Genomic DNA, 21,269 nt, shown 5'->3' on the forward strand with positions numbered 1-21,269 from the left:
CATCCCAGGGAATGTTGTATTGTCGTCGGATGCGAGGGCTTGGCTGGGCGCTTGGTTAGTTTCTTTGTGTGTTGGCTGGATGCTTGGGTTTAGACTTGAGGTTGGAGGAAGAGCTCGGATGATCGAGTGTACCGGTACTCTGTGCAGCCAGCCGGCTGTGAAGAACGCTTTGCCGATAGAAAAGGTACCGGTAGCGTGCTCCAACCGAGAGCCGAGCCGAGCCGAGCCTAGCTACCGGTGGTAGCTCCAGCCAGCCAAACAGACCCGCCCAAAGTCCCATGTGACTGACTGACCATACCAAGTCGCCCCAAGCTCCAATCTCACGCCAAGCCCAAGCCAAAGAAGCCAGAACGGTAACGCATGTCGCAATTCAGTAGGTAAGTAGCGAAACAAAACGGAAGGGCGAGGGGGCAGATTATATTGAGACCCTAGCTAATACAGTAAGATCTCTCCACTACCTACAGCCTGCACCACGTCCAAAAGCAACCGTGGCTCCTGTTCCGGTCCTCACTCACATGACGGCTTCAAAGATCAGTTGTAGTGCGCTAAGCCAGAGATGGATGTTCTCGTTTGGTGCAGAATAGGTAGGATATATATATATATATATATATATATATATGCAGACGAAAGTACCGTTCCATAGGTATATGCGTACGCGTACAAATCCCTCTCTCTCTCTCTCTCTCTCAAAAATAAAAAAAAAAAATTTTAAAAAAAATAGAAATTTAAAAAAAAAAAAAATTCAACGTAAAGCAAATACAGAACCGCTCACAGCAACGCACCACTCCACAGCGCAGAAATAATAACCAAAATCGCCGCAACTCTCCACCCCATCGACCTCCCCTCTTTCCCGAGCGAGCGCCAGCCGCTAGACACACGCGAGAGGTTCCACGACGGGATTCCGACTCGGATTGCGTTGTTGGATAGGGGGAATTTATATCAGCGATTAGCAATCAGCAGCGCAGGCCCGTTTGCGCGCTCGGAAGAACGTTTGTGTGTGTGTTTGTTGGGCTGCTGGAGCTGGGTAGATATATATATATGGAAATATAGAAATATGGGAATATGGGAATATGGGAATATGGGAATATGGAAATATATATGTATGTATGTATGTATGTATGTATGTATATATATATACTTGACTGACTTCGTTCTTGCTCCTTCCGTTTTGGGTTTAGGGTTGAGTTGGTGAATATTTATGAGCTGGTATGTTACTTGCTCGCAAGATACTCTTTTTTTTTTTGGCGAGGAGGGAGGGGGTGGATAGACTCGACGGAATAGGTCTCTTTTGGCCTCGTGGCTACCCTTTATTTCTGGTAGATGGCTGGCCAGCTCTGTGCTTCGATAAGTAAGATCTATAATCTTTGATGCTGTTGACAATCCCGAATTAATATCTCCGTGAAAATGCTCCGCAAGACCTGAATCGACACCCACACATGAGAAAGAGCCATAGTAGACAGATGGACAGCAGCACTAAGAAGCGCAGATCACGATCACCTCGTGATGAAGGCCACCGTCTCCGTATCAGCCCACCTAAACATTATTGACAGGAATATTCCTGGCCCTAAACTCCCACCATTCGGGCCTCGTCCTCCCCCCCGCCTCCCCATCCAGCCTCATCTGCAAATCTTCCACCGCACTCGCAACCCGCACCAACACCCCCTCACTCCACGCCGTCCCCATCACGCCGAGTCCGAACGGCATCCCCGTCTCCGCACCGACAGCCACTGGGAGGGTCAGCAGCGGATATCCCGCCTGCGCCGCCACGTTCGTGACCTGGCCTACATCACTCGGCACCAGCAAGGCCGTCAGCTCCGTCCCGCCATTGAAGAGCGCGGCGTCGATGCCATCTTCCCTCGTCGCCTTCTGCATGAACCCGCGCGCCTGCCAGTACGTCGCGTTCGTAGCGCCAGCCCAGGCGGAGCTGGCGTCGAAGCCGTCCTGCCCGCTGGCGAAAGCCGGGTGCACGCGGGGGACGCCGCCCTCGCTGCCCGCGTTGGCACTGTTGTAAGCGAGGATGTCGGAGAGGGTGCGGATGGCGGTGTTGTTGAGCTCGGAGAGGTAGGTGTGGATGTCGTTGTAGAAATCGGCCTTGACGACTGTGTACTCGGACTCGTTGGGGTAGCCGCGCGTGCTGCCAAAGTCCCAGTCCCAGCCGTCGGGGCTGACGACGAGGTTTCGCGTCGGGAGCTCGGTGTTGTTGAGGATTGTGGCGCCGGCGGCTTGAAGCTGGTTGAGGAGGGCGAGGAGAGGAGGGTGTTGAGAGGGCGGAGCGTATTGCCAGAATGTGAGCCAGGGGAGGCCGAAGGTCATGTTTGCCAGGGAGGAAGAGGAGGTGAGGTCTTGGGAGAAGCCGCCACTGGGAGCTTGCTGGACCAGAGTGTAGTTATCCCTGGGATCGGGGCCGTAGATTGCATCTAAGCAATACGTTGCATCGCGGACTGTGCGGGCGAAACAGCCTACTGTGTCTTGGGTGTGGGATTCGGGGACGACGCTGGACTCGGTTAGTCAATGAGCTTGTTGACTTGGGCTCAATGAAACTTGGAAGACTTCAGAGGTGGATGCAAATAAATGTTTACCCAGCGCGCGATGTCAAGCCAACCGTCGGCTTGATGCCTACCACGGCATTTCGTTCGGCTGGACTGATCACGCTTCCATCTGTCTCGGTACCGAGAGCAAACATGCCAATATTAGCAGCAACGGCCGTGCCACTACCCGAACTGCTGCCCCCGGGATTCGCAGTGAGGTTATATGGCGAGCGACACTGGCCTCCTCGAGCAGAGTAGCCTTCTGAGTAGGAATTGCTCCTCATATCGGCCCACTCGCTCATCGTGGCATGGCCCATCAAGACCGCACCCGACTCTCTCAGCCGGTGCACAACATGTGCATCTCTCGGCACCACCGAGCCCAGCAGCATCCAGGACCCAGCAGTCGTCTCCATCTTGTCCTTCGTCGCAATGTTGTCTTTTACCAGGAACGGAATGCCGTGCAAAGGGCTGCGAACATGCCCGCCTCTTCGCTCTTGGTCCATCGCGGCGGCGATCTCGAGCACGTCGGGGTTGATCTCCATGACCGAGCTGCGATATCTTAGCCGAGACCTTGCAGCTCTGCTTTGGCAATCAAGTCGCATACCGGATATACTCATCCACCTGTTGTGTCCTCCTCAAGTAGCAGCTCACAATCTGGACCGCGGTCAACGTCCCCTTCGACATGGCATGCTGCACCTGGTCGATGGTCGCCTCCTCGAGCTGGAACCCATGGCATTTGGGCATTGGGAACTGCCCACGATCCGCGCGGGACCCATTCTGCAACAGCGGAAACTCATATGGATAAGGAGAGTTGATAGTCTGGCTGTCTACGGTTTGGGTGGCATTGTATGGGTACTTGCTTGCAACGGAGCTTTCGACACAATTGACAGCGGTACCAACCACCGCGATCAGCGCCCACGGAATCATCATGTCCACATACACGACAACAGCCTAAGCCAACGAGAGCCTGAGAGGAACGAGTCGGGCATAATCGTCATATCGTAGAACGGAGCTCCTCCACCATTGAGCTCTTGCGCGCTTTTCGAGCCATGTACCGGTACCCGCCAGGAATGTAGTAGAAGGAACAAGAGAGGCCGATAAGAGCTCGATGGGTCCCGGACGCAGGAGGCGCCATGGAAACTTGGAAAGGTAATCGTCGGCTCGCTTAAGTAGGCCTCCTTACAGCCTTTCAGTCTTAATCGGTATAAGCGATTGCGGATCGGAAGCGAGTGCGGATTTTTCGAGTATATTGCGAAACTTTTAAAATCGTATTATTAATCGATAACAAGCTTGCTATTAAGCAGCAAGGTAAAGAAAATCTTGAATCTGCTACAAAATAATAACGCGTCGTTAAGACTGAAAGGCTGTAAGGAGGCCTACTTAAGCGAGCCGACGATTACTACGTACATTCATTACTACGCGCGCGGCCAGCTTATCTGTCCCCATGTCGAAAATCATCACAATCATAAAGTTAGATTCACTAACTTTGGGCGTAGCCAGCCATACAGAGCTTTGTAACCCCCTTCCCCAGCTTGAAAAGAGTAGGGTCAAGCCTTTTAATCCTTCTCTTAGTACCTTATACTTGCATTGTAAAAAGGATATATAGATCCTTCCCTGTTCCTTCAGATTGAATTTTTTTCCATTTTCTTCACCATCCTCTGGCATTGCAATTGCATTGCAAGCTTGTGCTCCTTCGCCAGCTCACATTATTGAAAGATTTCTAAAACATTATGTAGGTGAGTTGATCTATCATTATAGATGGTCACTTACTATGCGAACGAAGCTAACAATCTAAATCGTAGACGTATCTGCTGGCAGCCCGGGTAAAGACGAGGACTGGTATTGTGTTGTTATTGTTGTTGTTGTTGTTTTTGTTGTTAAGGAGAGATTCACGGATTGCACATATATGGAGGGGTGTTCCTATCACACGGCGCCTCGAGACGGGATGACCTCAGCCGGAGCTTCAATTCGATTGCATTCCTTTTTCACCCCAACCAAGTCAGTGATGAAGATGTCCCCCATCTGCCTCGATAACACCACCACCATCTCGAAGATCAATACCGCCTCGATTACACCACTACTACCACCACCACCGTCTCGAAGATCAATATGAAGGCCTATATCGCCGTGCCAGTGACGCTGGCCATGGTCGTGCGCGCACACGCCCATAAATCCCTGACGCCAGCTGGAATCGTCGCCGCCGTGTTGACAGCAGCCGCGCACGCCGTCCACCCCTGGAGCTTGCCCTTTGCCCTCCTGGTTGTGTTTTTCCTAGCGGGCACGAAAGTCACAAAGGTTGTTGTTATATCGTCTCGTCGTCTGACAAAAAAAAAAACCTCTACTGACTCGTACAGGTCAAGCATGCTGTCAAGGCGAAGTTGACCATGTCCGCATCCGGGGCAGAGGGCGAAGGGGCGCGGACACATGTTCAAGGTAGGACTCGAGCCTCTATCGATATTTTCACGCACCTAATCCTTCCAATAGTCCTTGCCAACTCCGGCGTCGCATCGCTTCTTACGCTGCTTCACGCGTACCAGCTATACCAGCGGAACGATGGTGTCCTACCCCGAAGCTCGACGGACTGTTATTCATGGCCCGGGGACCTCCTGGTCGTGGGAATCGTCGCGAACTACGCCGCTGTCGCAGCCGATACTTTCAGTTCAGAGCTAGGCATACTATCCAAGAGTAAGCCTCGTCTTATTACCAGCTGGAATCTGCGGGAGGTCCCTCCGGGAACGAACGGAGGTGTGACATTACATGGACTCGCGTCAGGGCTCCTAGGCTCTCTGGTCATTGTCGCTACATCCGTCGCTCTGATCCCGTTCTGCCCGCCAAAGTTGGGAGGATGGGGTCTGAACGCAAGAAATCGCTTTGCATTTGCGATGGCTATATGGGGAGCTCTGGGCAGCGTTTTGGACAGCGTCCTCGGCGGATGGCTACAACAAAGTGTTGTAGATACCCGCACTGGGCGGATCATTGAGGGAGAGGGCGGGAGGAGGGTTCTCGTATCGAAAGCAGGACCAAACAGCATGCACCACAAGAAGAGCGCCGAGATCAAAGCTACGCTGCTCAGCGGCGAGGGCGGAGACTCCGTCATCCAACCCATTGGCGAAGAAGCAGCTGAAAAGTCGATCGAACCCGAACTCGACGAAAATATGGGTGGCATGAATAAGTACGACGTCCGGCAGAAGTTTCGGAAATCCAGCTTCGGCGACGAGAAGCCCAGCCGGATCGTGGAAAGCGGCTCTATAGGGATCCTCGACAACAACGAGGTCAATTTTCTCATGGCTCTAACCATGAGTCTTGGGGCGATGGGAATTGCGAGTTGGGTTTGGAATATCCCTTTCAGCAGCATATTATCATTGTAAAGGCATGTCGTTTCATGTCACGGACTGGAAACGAAATTTGATATTATCCTAGATATGAAAACTGAAGACAGATATCCAACGCCAACCCAAATGACAGATATTAGAGTGGTGTCGATCAAAACGACACGCTCGACTCGTTCATCACGCTGCAAATAGTTTCTCCAGACTATCCAGATTCCGAACTCTCCCCACCTTCTGAGCTTCTAGAACTAGATGAGCCGGCGGTTTCTTTCTTCGCCCCTGTGAGGCGTTCTTGGTCTTTCTTTTCAATCAAAGATCCCTTATAGTATCCTTCCGCTCTTTTCTCAACCTCGCTGCTGTCCATCTTCTTAACAAGCCATGCTCTACAGATTATGGAGTCTGCGGCTCCGAGATCACTAGGAACGACCGTCTCGAGCAATTTCTGAGCCGTCTCACCATCGCCAGAGTAATATTGGGCAATAGCCGCCCAGAGGGCGCTTCGAGCAATCAATTGAGGATCTTTGCGATCTTCAAACTTCTTGCTGAAATCGGTAGCAAGTCTTACGGCCAGATTACCAGACTCTGTTGCTGCTGCGCAGTCGCCCTCTTGCTTGCCGTACAGGGCTCGTTTGGCCTGCATCTTGACCAAGGCGTCGTTAATTGCATAGATCGCGCCGTTGACTTGTTGCCAACCATACGCGTACCTGGAATCTACTCGAGCCTGAACCCTCTCTGGATGCGTGATTGGCAGAGATTGGTCTAATAGTTCTTCTATGTCCTTGGTCAGCTTTTCCATCGCTATCAGGGAGGTATTTCGCGACTTACTGTCCGCGAGCCACTTTTTGTACGGATTAAGCATCTTTGCATCTTCTTCTCTCGCTTCGTCAAGCTTTTTGATGTCTGCCTCGAGCGCTGCCTGCTTTTCTTGTGCCTCTCGCACCTTTGCCTTCGCCTCTAGCAGTTTAGTTTCTTCTTCGAGATACCCGGCTTGCTTCTTGATTTCAGCCAAGCCTCCTTGTGCTGCAATGGCTGCTCGGGCAGTTGCCGCATCCTTGGCCCTCTGTTTATACACCTCGGCTTTATCGAGCACGCGTTCCGCCCACTGCCTTCTCTTCCTTCGCTTCTCGGCACTCTTTGCTTTTTCTGCGTCCTTCTTTACCTTGGCCGCTGCCCTGAGAAGTTCCATTTTCCTTTCCCACGCCGCGTTCATGTTTTTAGATGCCTCTAGAGCAGCTCTGTTAATTTCCTCGGCTTTAGGCCGGTGTTCCGCGCGACAAGTTCTAATCTCTGCATTCATGCGCTCAACATTTTCGGCGAGTGACTTGTACTTCTCAAACGCCTCAGGGCTATATCCAACCCTCGTGGGATCAAGCACCGGCTCCTCAGTTCTCCCAGCTCCAGCAGTCTTAGCCTTCTCCTCTAAAGCCTCGTTCTGGTTCCGCAACGTCTTGTTCTGCTGCTCCAAGTACACCACCAGCTGTTCGTCCGTGGCAACACCCCTCTTTGACAGCTCTTCGCCTTGTCCGTACAATTTGTCGATGCTCTCCCTAGCCCGCCGCCTCACCTCCTTGATCTGCTCTTGGAGCGACTTGTCCGTATCAGGCTTGTTCTTCTTCTCCCCTTCGCACTCTTCCAACGCCCTTTGCAGCCTAGCAACCTCAGCTTTCAGGGCAGCGATGTCCGAAGCTTGGTCGTTCAGATCGGCAATCTGCCTCTTCAGCTCCGCGACCTTCGCCGGCCCGGCATTGCCCAGCGTCAACTCAAGGTCCTTGATGCGCTTCTCGAGCGCCGTCTGTGCGGCAGTTGCGGCCTCGGTTCTCGACCCCATCTGTCTCGCGAGTATATCCTTGACATCGTTCGCCACCTTGAGCTGGCTCTCCAGAGCCGCGATCCGCTCCTCGGTCGCCAAATGCTTCTGCCTCAGGGCCACGAGTTCAGCATCGTGCTGCTCGTTCAGTTTCCTGACTTGGGCGTCTGCGTCTGCGACGCATTGCGTGTGGCGCGCGAGGCTCTCCTCGCGGCGGGCGAATCGCTCTTCTTGGGCTTTGATGGCGCTGGCGGTGAGTGCTTTGCACTCGTCTTTGGAGATCAGGTCCTCGCTGCTAGTCTTGGCCGAGGCCTTCAGCTTCTCGACTTCGTTTTCGAGCTCTTTGATCTTGTCCGCTGCCTCTTGGACAGCTGCTGCGGTGAGTGCTGTGCAGTCATCTTTGGAGATCAGGTCCTCGCTGCTAGTCTTGGCCGAGGCCTTCAGCTTCTCGACTTCGTTTTCGAGCTCTTTGATCTTGTCCGCTGCCTCTTGGACAGCTGCTGCGGTGAGTGCTGTGCAGTCATCTTTGGAGATCAAATCCTTGCTAGAGGCTTTAGTCTTCGTCTCGGACTCAGTCTTCAACCGTTTATTTTCCTCCTCCAGTTCTTCAATCTTGTCATTAGCCTGTTTGAGTTCGTTCACCTTGATCTCCCTAAACACCTTCGAGTTCGATCCTTTCTCAACGAGCAGCTCCTGTTTCGTCTGCTCATGCACCTTCTCTAGCTCTTTGAATTTATTCTGCAGGCTACTGTGCTCACGCTTCCCTTTCTCGATGTCGGCCTTCAGGTCCTCGGTGTCCTCCTGGTGTCTCCTGTCTCTGTCAGCACTCATCTGCGCGCAATCGTCTTCTGTCATGAAATTGCCGTCCTCGTACTCATTGATCTCCGCCTGCATCTCCTCGATCCTCTTCTCCAGCTCCCGACACTTCTTCTGGCACTTCTCCGCGTCGTCTCTATCTCCATCACCACCTCGCTGTTCCTCGGCTGCGGCAAGCTTCCCTCTGAGCTCTGCGTTCGCGGCGTAGACTTCGCGCATCTCGCTACGCAGCTGCTTTTCCATTACTGTTTGGAAGTCCAGTGCCGATCTCTGCGACTGAACAAGTGCCATCAGCTTCACATTGCGGAGGTTGAGCTCGTGCGTGGGGCTGAACGTGTCGTCGAGTAGGGCCTCGATGGCGGCTTCGCCTTGAATGGCAAAAGGGTGGGTCGCCATGCCTGGATTGGCTTGCAACATTTGGCGGATTGCAATGACTTCTTTTGGGATCTCACGCTGGAGGGATTGTCAGCGGCTTTTGAGGAAGATGGGGATAAAGCGAGTTTGGGAGGAAACGGGAGGAAACTCATGTGGGATAAAGAGAGGCTCATCTCCCCATCCCCAAAGAGAAAGAAAGCGCTGGCTTCTTTTCTTCTTTGGATAAGGGACCACTGCAAAGGCGCTCCTCTCTTTTTCCAGGCTGGCGACTGGGATTCGCTTCGCCAAGCGAAACAAACACAACAAACAAGATCCAACCTTGAACGAGACATGTGCGACAACACGATGCCTGGATGCAGAATACCGCAAAAGGAAATCACACTTACTTTCACACTCTTTCGCGGCTTCACTTTTCCATCTCCCGCCGGCCCGCCTGTCTTATCCTCTCCATCGCCCTCACCCTCACCCTCACTCTCTCCCTCCTCCGTCCCAGCACCCCCCCTCAACATCACCCTCACCTCCTCCATCTCCTCCAGCACCCCCTCCTCATGCCCCTCCCTCCTCCCACCCTCCCCCAACTCCACCCCCCTCTCCCCAACCCCAGCCAGCGACGTCGCCTCAGCAAGCGACCCCCCGACCGGGGATCGCTCCGTCCACTCCGCATCCTCCCTCCTCCCTACCCCACCGCAATCCGCCCCCGCCCCAGCATCCCCGCCAGCCATAGCCATCCCCACAAGCAGCGGCTCCTGAGGCGCGAACTCATCGCCAGGACGCCCCGCGCCAGCAGCAGGCCGCAGACGGAACCCAAGCAGAGCGTCGATCCTCATGCTCCCGCTGCGGGAATTCCCGTCCCCGCTCCCGCTCCCGCTCCCGGCCCCGTCTCTAGCTGGCGGTGCGGAACTTGCGCTAGAGCTGGGGCTGGGGCCCCGGGGAGGAAGCAAGACCGACGGGTTGTTGACCTGGATACTGCTCTCGTTCTGGTCGTCGTGGTCGTGCTCGTAATCGTGCTGGCTCTTCTGGCTGCTCTTGCGCGGGAACTTGCGGTATGCGGCTTTCAGCCAGGAGGGAACCGTCTTCTCGGTTTGGGTGCCCTTGCTTTCGTCGCTTGGGCTTGAGGGGGTGCGGTCTGATTGCACGGCGGCGGCGGCGGCGGCGGCGCTATGCGGCCGTTCGCTGAGGATGCTTAGGGCCCCGTGTTGGCTGCGGCTGGGAGGAGGAGGAGGAGGAGGACTTGCTGTTGCGAGTGTGTTGTTGTTGTTATTGCTGTTGTTGTTGGCGGTGGAGAAGACGGATGCTGCTGCTCGGGGCGAAAGATCATCATCATCATGATCGGCTTTCTCTCCTTTGGGGTCTTCTCTCCCACTATTTTGAGGGGGGGTGTTGCCCGCCATGTTTTTTTTTTTTTTTTTTTTTTTTTTCTCTCTCTCTCTCTCTATTCTCCTTTTTTTTTTTCTTCTTTCTTTCTTTCTTGTTTTTAGGGCCTTGAGCGAGATGTTATTCGGGGAGATAGTGTTGTACTCGAGTAACGACTCTTGGGGTGTTCACGCATTCGAGGAAGTAGGATTCGCATGTTAGGTTATTGTATTGGGGAAGGGGAGGGGAGGCGCCTTTGTTTTACTGCAAGCGAAGATTTGGGGCCGCATGCGGCGACGGGGCGCTTTGAGGAAGTATCGCTTGGAGGAGTGCATTTCGCGATGCGGACACTTTCTTTTGGCAAATGTTGAATTGATAAAGAAATGGTATGGTGGCAGGGTGATTTGGACAAGCGGGGCTTTCATTGATGGTGATGGTTTGGGCTTAGGTTTGTGGTGGTGGTGGTGGTGGATTGATTGCCTTTCCTCGGCTATTTTTGATGATGTTGATTCTCAGCTCTTGCGTTGCGATGTGGACATCTCTTTCCGCGTGTGTTGCGTGTAGATAGCTAGATAAATCCTCGCACCGCGGTGTGCCATGAGTGATATACGTGTGTGCATTTTCGTGAAGATGCATCGTCGTTTTAAATGTCTTTCGCTCCCTCCGCTCCCGATCATCTACCTCCGTCCCCGTTGCCTCAAACCCGGCAATCCAACCTTTCCCTGACGCAGCCCTAATTAACGTACTCTTCACATCCTGCCACTGCTTTATCCAGCCAGACATACTCCGTGATGTAACTCGTACTTCGATACTAAATCGTGTAATGCGTGCTGTACACTAGCCGTGTTGATAATTGATTACCTTGATCCTTAGGATCGCCTCTTCGTCCCAAGCTTCGATATGGATAATCTGGCTAAGAAAATAATAGTTGAATTTCTCATCGGTCATGTCTTTGCTTCTTTATAGGGGGGGGGGGTATCCCCAATATGGGGTAGACAGGGGAAAAAACGCGTGTTTCCTTTTGCCATCCGTTTCGCGTCGCAGACGTGGCCAGCTGTCTTTTTAATTCCTAGCACATTTTACCCTGAAGATATTTTCTCCATCCGTATCTAATATCCAGACTCGGTCTGTATAGACATGACCGCATGCGGCAACCACAGATTCTCCGTACAAAGGCTGAAAGATAGCTCCGTCGAAAAAAAAAAACCGCCATCAAGATAAAGAGAGATATTCGATACAAAAACGTCGTAAAGAATACAAAGCGCTTTTTTGTAAGAGCTTGCTCCAGACACATAGGTAGATGCAAGACAAGTAATATAATACCACGGCATAAAAAGCTTTCCACATCCACCTACTAAGTAAGGATCGCGCGATCTCATACTGATATCTGTATCAATCCCGTAGAGTAGACCAGTCCTTGACACACCGGATCGCGAAATAAAGCTGGCTCGATTCGAATGTTGCTATGCTTTCCCGCTTCCCGGCAACAGTACCGAGAATCTGCGACGGGACGATAATCAAGTGCAGCCAACGACCGGTCAAACCAAGCCAAGGATTTCGACACGCTCAGAAGACGATTGATTGACTGATGGATTTCCGGAGGCTGTCAAGAACACCGGTACGGGAATGGTGAATGGATATTTTGCTGCCTTCTCCTACTCTGCCTGGTCTCAAAGCGGTGAAATGTCGGATTGATATGATGGGTTTTTTATGGTACTAGTCGATTAGATATACCGGTCCCCTCCCTGATCGAGGCGTATCAGCGAATCTTACGATTGATTGACTTTGAAATATCACTCCAGAATTAATTTGAGCGAGGCCTTTTCAAGGTCGATGTTGATTCTTCGAGAGAGTTCTTGGTGATGGATTTCTGTCATCGAAGTAAGTCGATAGAGGACGGTATGTAAATTACTGGGACTCCTGGGGCGCCCAGCAGGTAGCGGCTAAGATCGTCCACGTGACCACTTTTTTTTTTTTTTTTTTTTTTTTCTGATTCAAATCAAAAAAAACAATTCGTCTTCTGTGCTTCCCGAGCTACCACTTTCTAGAACCATAATGGGAAGTTAGGTTTGATTCTGAAGAGCTCATGCTGGATCATTGCGTCAAGGCATAGGCTCTGATCCGACTTGATAATACCCCCCCTTCAAAAAAAAATATATATATATATATAATTTCGCAAAGACTGCCGACTCCAAGAAAATTTTGTATATTTCTCCGATAGTCAAAGCATTTGGTCTTGTATCTCACCCGTCTCGACATTTCCTTTTAAAAGCTGGGGACATGACTGCCAGCGAGCTGTTCAGACCGTCTTCCGCGACCTTTATCGGACAGAATTCTGTATCCCCCGATCCTGTCTCAGGCCCCGAAGGCTTGAGTTGACGACGGCCTTGTATGGTTATGGCTTGCGCAGGGAGGGGATGAGTGTGGGTGGTACAACAAAGGCGTCCGCGCTATATGCATTGCATAGCGACGATATATACGTCGGACTGAGCCCGCCGAGAAAAAAAAAAAGCGATTATCGAGACGGCGACAGGTGTTACCGGATAGCTGGTATGGGTATGTAGATATATTGGTGGGTGGATTTGATTTGGTTGGAGGCGTGCAGCGAAGATGTATCTATAGAAGAGGAGAGAGAGAGAGAGAGAGAGAGAGAGGGCGGTCACGAAACAAGAAAGTCCCAAGGTGTAGAAACCAAAAAAGAGAAAGAAAGAAAATAAATATATCGACGTTCCGAGGATCTGCGCCCAGGAAGACTTGTCATATCGAGTTTTCAATTCGCTAATCTGGAACAGGATATATGTCATGTATTCGTATGTTATAGAACTTACTTGATAGGGCTTAGTAGTTGACAATTCGAGACGCCACGTCGGGAAGGATCTCGAACATGCCATCTATAGGAGAGCAAGGGCAGCTGCGCCGAGACCTGCGGCCACCATCTCGAGACCGCTGGTGAGGCGTCCAGCGGCGGCAGTGACTTCGATACCAGGTGAGGTGGAGGTCTTGGAGGGAACGATGACTGTTCCTGGAGTGGTTGGTTCGTCGGTAGTGACGGGAGCCACTGGGTAACTTGAGGTCGGAGTCGCTGAGTGAGACGTGACAGGGATGATGGGAATGATAGTTGTGCTGTAGATTGGATAGGTCACGGTGCCTGGTGTAGTGATGGGGTATGTAGACATGCCGATTGTAAGGGTTGTTGGGGCTGGGCCTGCATTTATGAGATTAGCACCCGCAAGAAAGATTGATGGGACAAATTAGATACGCACAGTATGTAGTCGTGGTGCCCACAATGACTGTAGTCGTGGTCCCCGGATATGTGGCGGTAATGGTGCAGTCTGAGGGCTGTTAGTATATTTCTCACAGGAAGTCCGGAGTTGAGAAGTGGTGAGGAAGGCTCGCTTCCAAAACGAGGGTTTTACTTACCAGTCACTGTCAAAGTTGTTGGCTTTGAGACGGTGTAAGTCTGCGTTCCGTAGGTCACGGTAGTAGCCTCGGGGCAGTAGGTAGTGTAAGTCTTGTAAGTCTCTGTTGTGGTGATGTAGACTGGAGGGGAGCTGGGGGAATAAGTTGGATACACAGCGCTAGCGTTTGATGTTGAGACTGGGGTCGTGTAGACTGGATGCTCAGACCTGGTCGTGTGAATCGGGTACTCGAAACTGATGCTTGGTTGGTAAGTTGGGTGCTCAGAGCTCGAGACTGAGGTCTCAAAAGAAGAAGACGGGGTGTATGAAGCTGCAGAGCTCGAGGTAACAGTGGCATCATGGCTAGAGCTGGTGTACTCATGAGATGAGCTCGGCGTGATGGTAGCTTCATAGCTGGAGCTGGAGCTCGTGTATTCGGGCGAAGAGCTTGATGTTGTCTCAGCAGTGGTCACGTATGGAGCACTTGTCGGCTCTGAAGTTACGGAGGATGCTGTCGATGACAAATGAGTTGCTGTGTAGGTGATACAGCTACAAGCCGAGCTCAAAGGAACAGGTTCACAGTTTGCGTAGTTGGCGGGAATTTCACTTATTGATCCAGCAAGATACTCGACACAGAAGGGCGCAATAACATCAGTGAAGCGAGCATCGGCGAGGTTTCTGTAACAGTTGTCAGGGTCCTATAATCCTGTCAGTCTGAAGAAGTTTTTACAAGCCAGAGAATAGCCTACGCAATCCGGGTATGACCAGGCATTGACAGTTGAGAGCAACGCTCCTATGTAGACTCCACGCATGTTGATGGTCAGATAAGAGCTTGGACAATTCGAGGACGTAGAGCGAGGGACCGTGTTTGAAACGAATGACAATATTGATAGAAAACGATAGACTGGGATACGAATTATCTTCGACAAAACGTTGAATGAGCCGGTGGAAAAATACAGGGCGGATACGAGGTTCAAATATAATGGGTATTATTATCTGCGTCAAGGTGTGCCTCTTGACTTCCACGCAGAGGCAGTGGATATGCTTCACACGCGGGATGTTCGTCTTTGGATACTGCAGATTAGAGGCGCATGGCCAGGGACATAGGTGCGGACCAGAGATCGAATCATAGGCCGTCGGCTCGGAAAGAGAAGAGCTTTCCCTCCTCCTCGGTTAGCTATAACGAAAATGGTATATACTAAGCGCCCGGCCACTGGATCAATGCATACTATGTGCGTGAATGTAACGTCGTAGCTAAAATCGAAAGAGAATGGCGTTAAAGCTAAGCTTGATTCAAAAGGTGGGAAAATGATGTCGGATATGCTCAATCGCATATATGCCAGGAACAGAGAGATCGACGTCGCAACGATACAGATAGTCCAGGCTCATGTCAACAAACCAATGAATACACATATTTTGAGGGTGTACAACAGTGGCAGCAGATCGTATAACCGCGCCACTGCATCAAAATGCTCGTAGGATCCTGAAAAAACCGCCAAGCTGTAATCCAAAGCTTGAAGCTGGACTGGACGGATTCAATCACCCAGCGAAGAGATTCAGAAGTCTGAAGCCCTGGCTCAACGTTTACCGAGCCCGTCCCTGACCGGCAGGGAAGAGATAATCGTCGTGCCTAGCATGTTCGTACCTGCGCCAACCACGCCAAATAGTGTGAATAGTGTGGATATGCGTGTCTGCGGATGCTTCTTCAACCCCGCCAACGTTTCTATCATGACTTCTCCGTCTATTATTCTGTATTGCAAGGTTTTCTATAAGAGAGCTCTTAAGATAATAGAACCCAGCGAATGATTCATATGGGGAGCTGAAAAAGATCACTAGAGCCCTGGTCGAGGCTTTATGCAGGCATCGGGATGTCTTCCCGGACCCATCAGAGTTGTCGATCACTGCCCTGTCGCAAGCTACTCTTTTTTTACTGCATTACCTTAGCGCAGATGTACTCACCCGACCCTATCGACGTCCTGTCCTCGTTTGTTTACTCTGAATTGAAATCTCGTACCGAATATTTCGACGAGTTCGGAACCTGGGGCCGACCGGGTTCTGCTCACTCGAATGTTCTTTCTCGGTGGATCGTCTTCCGCTTCTCATGGGTCAGGCTCGTAAACGTGATTAGGGAGAGTGCAAGCTGCCGAGAGGAAAGCAGTTCCGGCTTCTTGAGAGAGAAACACACCTCGCCACGTGGGCCCCGAATCTATTGACCCTCCGATGTCCCGTGTTCTTCTTTTCGTAGAACCAATTATGGAAGCCCTCGGGCTATAACAAATTTTCCGAAACTTATCTCAGATCCAGCGCCTGCTTTTCCTTTCATCATATTAAAAGTGACCAAGAATTGCTTGCTTTACCGTCTCCCTTAAATGACTTATTCCGTGGACGTGTTCTGGGGCAACTAAAAGAGAGAATTACGAAGAAACGGCTTCCAAGGTCTACCTCTAGTTTATATATATCGTATCTATTCAATCTATGCCGCGCATGCTCCCGTATCGATGTCTATATCGGATGAACGAATCTAGTCCATGGCACGGCGAGGCTCGACCTATGCCGCCCCGAATTTCCAAAGTAGGGTCTCCCCCTTCTCGTCAGGTATCACAGCAAAGTCATTCACATTTCAAAACGATGAAGTTCGTGCGACCGTCGACGTGGAAATGAGCCCTCAGTTCGATACATCACTATCACATCACATCACATCACACCACATCACATCACCTTCCTAGGATCGCGCATCGGAGATCACAGCCGTCTATCAAGACCACGAGCTTTTCGCCCTGTCACCTAGTGTAACGTAGCAGACGATTGCACTGCAGTAGCACACACCAATTCTCTCCCTGGTCCTAAGGTACGAAAAAAAGCTTTCCGGTGATCCACTCACTGGTGGATGGTAAGCATGCATATTGTCGGCCGGAAAGCTCACTCATCTACGGAGTAATCTATCTATACCCTGCAGCAGGGCTGGTTTTTTCCCCCTATGACTTCATTTTTCGGCTTACGAAGGAGTAGCGGGTAAAGCTACACAGCATGTTTATCGTTCCTCTTATCACCATATCATAACAAAAGGAGGAGTTCGGTATAGAAAACGGCTCTTTATACTGCCAGGGACGTCTTAAGCTTAGCTGGCCCGCTTTTTTTTTTCTTTTTTTTTTCTTTACCTTTCAAGTAGGTAAGTAACTAGGCTCAGATTAAGTAGGCACAGATCGCGCAAGTAGATCAGACTCCTCCTCCTCCCCCTTCTAAAAAAAACTCGCCAGACTTAAATCAGGTACGCACTGCAAAGCGTCAACTAATCGCAGGTGTATTTCAGTCTCCAGATCAGATACACATATCAAAAAGCAACCCCTAACTAACTCATCAACTCATCAAAACCCAAGGAGAAAGGACAGTAGGTAGGTAAGTAGGTAGGTTTCGCAGAACCCTCTCATCCCACACCGTTAAAGTTCACCATAGCGTGAAGTAGTAGGATAAACGCGGTTCGCACCTACCGAATATTGGTGCCAGCAATCGCGTTGACCGCGGAGGCTCTAGTATTCACTGTTTCCGTAGACCTTTCCTTCAGATTTTAGGCTTTGAATTTTGATACTCTTCTGATGATAGGTGATGCTTGGAAGCGGTGAGAAAGCAGACGCTAAGTAAGCATCTATCACTTTGGCGAATATCTTTTATTGATTGATTTAGGGGTTTGCTGACGTTTGGTTTTGATTTGATTGCGGTGGTTTCTGGACTGGATTGTATGGTATGGTATACGTTGAAGTGAGTGATTGGAGTGAGTGGATGGGTTGGCTGGATTGGATTGGCTGAGTGTATACGAAAAGGCTAGATAGGGAGAAGCTCAGTGCGTGGGTTTGTTTGTTTATTGATCTTGCATCTGTTCTTTCAACTATCCATTTATCAGTCAGTTCATTCATCCATCAGTCCATTCATCCATTTATCCATTTATCCATAATCATCGTCCGCTTCCTAGCATATCATCATCACCATCATCAGGAAGGCACAAAAGCCAAGGCACAAAAACCAAGAGCCAACAAAGGAAGAAAAAAAGAGATTCCCTGCCAGCCTTCAATACGCTTGCTTTCTTGCTTGCATTCTCCCTAATCGCGTCTGGCCTTCCCTACATATCCATAGCCATAGCCGATTTGATAGAGCACATGGCTCTAGTATTCGTATGCGCCGCGTGAGGACAAGTCGGACGAGAAGGTCATAAAAAAGGGAGTTAGATGGGTAGAGCTGGTGAGTGAGTAAGGTAAGCCCAGGTAGATAGGTATGCAAAAAAGTGGGAAATGGGATGGGATGGAATACCAGATTAGACCAGGGCAGAGCAGATCAGATCAGATCTATCGTCGGGATGGGACGGGAATATGATGGTGAAGTCGGAAGAGTTGGTACAGTGGTACTGTATAGAGGAAAAGTCGGAAGAGCTGTTACTGTTACGGCAGAAGTGAAGTCGGAGGAGTTGGCTGGCGTAACAAGACAGAAGAAGACGAGAGATGAGAGATGAGATATCCGGAGAAGGGGCTCAATCATCCTCAAACTCAGCATCCTGATCATCCTGCTCGTGAATAATTCGCTGGCGCCTCGGAGACGACAACAATGGTGGGTGGTGCGCACCACCGCCGCCGCCGCCGCCGCAGAGAACGAATTGCCCAACTTGATACTCCACCACACGCTCTTTCAAAGCCCAATGCACAAGCAGCTCATCAGCGCTGTGATCGACAACCTCAGCCTGCTCACTACTGCCATCACCACTATTGGATCTCGCCGCGGCGTTCTCCAGATGCTTGCCAACGTGCTCCATGCGATCGTCCCAACACGCCGCGCCCTTGAACAGCACGCCGCACCCGCGCACGGGACATCCCAAGTTCTGCGGCGCCTGCCGCTTCTGGACCACGCAAGCGTCTTGCAGCAGCTTGATCTGCTCCTCCCAGACCGGGTCGCTGCCGCTCTTCTTGCGCTTCACCGAGGCCGGGGCGTGTATGCGTCGCAGGTGCTGCGTGAACAGGTCTTTGCGGTTGAACTCGCTGCTCCTGTTCATCCTGTTGCCATGCGCATTCCCAATGCCAGTTCCGCCAACGTCAACACCACCGCTCGCAGGGCTATTGTGGCTTTGCGCAGGCGCCTTCCCACAGCTGCCTAGATCGCATACCCAGGCCGTGAGGTTGAGGTGCTGCGAGCTGACATGGCGCTTCCATTCGTTCTTGCTTGCGAATGTCGCGCTGCAGCCAGCGAACCCGAATACGCAGACGAAGGCGCGGGCGTGTGCCTCAGCGACGTGACGCTGTAGGGCGGTGGCGTCCCTGAACTGCGAGTGTGAGCAGTATCTGCAGGAGACTTGGCCCTTGGCCTTAGGTGGAGGCCTGGAGACCCGGTTATTGCGTTTTTGGTGAGCGGCGCGAGATCTGGAAGTGAGAGCGCGCTTGCGGGTTCGTGAGGAGCTGGGGGTGTATTCTTGGTCCTGTGAAGCTGGGGAGTCGGCATCCGGGATGTTGGGGTCGTCGTCGGTGATAGAGTAGAAGTCAGCGTCAATCTCGGAGGTTGGGCTGTCGTTGTTGAGGAATACGGGTCTGGGGGAGACCGAGTCTTGAATAGGGGCGCCGAGGCCTTCGTCCGAGGGGTAGCGGAAGGCTTGCACATCACCTGCGAGCTGCATGTGTGGTTGGATCGCGTAGTGTTGACGGTCCATTCCCCTGGCGTTGAGGGCCATATTACCTAGACCCGGCTCGTTCTCGTACAAGGCGTCTTCTAGGTCGGCAAAGGTCTGTACTTGGTTCATGCTGACGTGAGGATGTCCGCCTGGCCGAGGAACAGAGTGGAACTGATAATGCGTCTGGGGGAGACGGTAGTAGCTATCCATTCCAAAGTGTTGATTGTCAAGAATGTACTCTGGCTCTGTCTGAGGACTCTGCGCACTTCCGCTTCCACAGGTCGAGAACAGTCCTTGTGATGGCGAGGGTGAGGCTATTCTTGGGTATAATGGGTAAAGAGGCGACGACACGGGGGATGAAGGGTGCGGCATGGTGTTCCGAGAGAGATTCGGGGCTGTGAAGAGCGCCCGATCTGGCTCGCTCACAAATCGCTCCATAGCTGGATGATGATGGCTTTGTTCTTGATGTTGATTTTGATGTTGTTGTTGCTGCTGCGCGACTTCGACTTGGTACGGCCAGGGAGGTTGTTGTCCTTGGCTCCTGTTCTGGAAAGAGGAGAGATCGTTCAAGGACGGGTCGATGTTGCTGGCCCAGTCCATGGCTGTATGAGTGTCCATGGCTGTATGGGTATCGATGCCCGCAAGGTGGTCTTGGTCGTCGTCGTCGAGGTACTGGTCGTCCAAGAAGTTGTTGTTGTTGTTGTTGTTGAAGGAGCGAGGTTGGTCGACGGCGAAAGACATATCGATCATATCAAGAGCCATGCCTCGTGTAAAGTCTAAGGGTGCAAGGATATGAAGGTGAAGAACGATGTCAGAGCAGGCAGAGCAAAGGTGAAGGAATAAATGACGACAAGAATCGGAATGAAACTGAAGTGAGTTCTGGTAAAGGTGCAAATCAAGTACACCCAAGTCGAGGAATTCGTATATTCTGGATGTTTGCTCTGATTTCGATGCCCATCTGTCGTGTATCAGCAAAGGCGCAGCCAACTGGCTACCGTCGGTGGCCCAACAAGGAAGGAGAGAGCAATTATGCTTATATAAACATAAATGTACATACTTAACAAATAGATTCTATAGATAAATACATATAAATGTAGACAGGCGAGTCTCAGGTATATCCAAGTGGGTTCAGTTTATCGGTCTGTCGTACACAGCAGGCCGTCTCTTCGCTCTTCGGCCCAGCTTTTACATCAAGAATAATGTATATATACCTTATATAATATATACATATATATGAAACAAGAAGCACAGCACAGCAAAGGGGCGAAGCTGTAGGAATATATAAGTAAGTAAGCAGGTGAGGTCGGTGGCGGTGGCAGTGGCGGCGCAGTCTTTTCGTTCCGGCTTCTTTCCTAGGTGGGCTGCTATTTGTTTAACTAACTCAAGTATCGTATCTCCCTCAACTTCTAATCAAGCAGAATTTGCGATATTTAAATCAGAGAGAGGGGGGGAGGGAGAGGGAAGAGGGATATTGAGTCCCATCGCCTAATTAAAGCCTCTATCAGCTCATCCTCATCCTCATCCTCCATGCGCCAGATCGGGTCGGCCTCCCCTCCACCCGCCCATTTCCAAATGCAATCCGATGACATGCGATACTATGCGTCTATTTAAGATCGAGACAGGATGCAAGACGAGATAAGACAGCAGAGCCTCACATCTCATGACCGGTGGTGCGAAAGTGCACCACTATCATCACCATTACTATCATCACCCTCACCACCAAAACATAAGCCGCATAAATATATATATATATATATTTATATACCAAGATACAGACCTCCACTCCTGTAAAATCTTATAGCCAGATCACCACCGTATCAGCACCTGCGCTTGCGCCTGGGTCTCTCTCTCTCTCTCTCTTCCTTTCTCTCTCTCCCTCCATCTCTCTTTCCAGCTTGCAGGCATCCACAATCCATCCAGAGCCAACCCAACATCCACCCTACATATATATCGTGCGAGGTAGGTACTCCAGGCAGGAAATATGAAAGGAGGGTATAGGCAGCAGATCAGAGCAAGCTG

The 21,269-nt window shown here is 51.2% G+C and overlaps 5 protein-coding genes across 5 annotated transcripts; 1 reads left to right on the forward strand and 4 right to left on the reverse strand.

The window, feature by feature from the left end:
- Positions 1 to 1,533: 1,533 nt before the first annotated feature.
- Positions 1,534 to 3,455, reverse strand: L3040_005836 (uncharacterized protein; the record flags this gene model as incomplete). Its single annotated transcript, XM_007287836.2, has 3 exons — positions 1,534 to 2,494; positions 2,580 to 3,077; positions 3,133 to 3,455. The coding sequence occupies 3 exons, from the start codon at positions 3,453 to 3,455 to the stop codon at positions 1,534 to 1,536; spliced, it is 1,782 nt and encodes a 593-aa protein (XP_007287898.2).
- Positions 3,456 to 4,637: 1,182 nt separating this feature from the next.
- L3040_005837 (uncharacterized protein) lies at positions 4,638 to 5,896 on the forward strand (the record flags this gene model as incomplete). Its single annotated transcript, XM_066154669.1, has 3 exons — positions 4,638 to 4,823; positions 4,883 to 4,961; positions 5,013 to 5,896. 3 exons carry the CDS (start codon positions 4,638 to 4,640, stop codon positions 5,894 to 5,896), a joined length of 1,149 nt encoding a protein of 382 aa, XP_066011516.1.
- Positions 5,897 to 6,062: 166 nt separating this feature from the next.
- Positions 6,063 to 8,876, reverse strand: L3040_005838 (uncharacterized protein; the record flags this gene model as incomplete). Its single annotated transcript, XM_066154670.1, has 1 exon — positions 6,063 to 8,876. One exon carries the CDS (start codon positions 8,874 to 8,876, stop codon positions 6,063 to 6,065), a length of 2,814 nt encoding a protein of 937 aa, XP_066011517.1.
- Positions 8,877 to 13,099: 4,223 nt separating this feature from the next.
- On the reverse strand, positions 13,100 to 14,418 carry L3040_005839 (uncharacterized protein; the record flags this gene model as incomplete). Its single annotated transcript, XM_007287840.2, has 4 exons — positions 13,100 to 13,413; positions 13,472 to 13,540; positions 13,629 to 14,304; positions 14,356 to 14,418. 4 exons carry the CDS (start codon positions 14,416 to 14,418, stop codon positions 13,100 to 13,102), a joined length of 1,122 nt encoding a protein of 373 aa, XP_007287902.2.
- A 3,707-nt stretch (positions 14,419 to 18,125) lies between these two features.
- L3040_005840 (uncharacterized protein) lies at positions 18,126 to 20,012 on the reverse strand (the record flags this gene model as incomplete). The annotated part of the gene is made up of 1 exon (XM_007287841.1): positions 18,126 to 20,012. One exon carries the CDS (start codon positions 20,010 to 20,012, stop codon positions 18,126 to 18,128), a length of 1,887 nt encoding a protein of 628 aa, XP_007287903.1.
- Positions 20,013 to 21,269: the final 1,257 nt, after the last annotated feature.

Source organism: Drepanopeziza brunnea, assembly GCF_022702325.1.
Source record: "Drepanopeziza brunnea f. sp. 'multigermtubi' strain 214-2 chromosome Unknown ctg9, whole genome shotgun sequence".
NCBI classification, from domain to species: Eukaryota; Fungi; Ascomycota; class Leotiomycetes; order Helotiales; family Drepanopezizaceae; genus Drepanopeziza; species Drepanopeziza brunnea.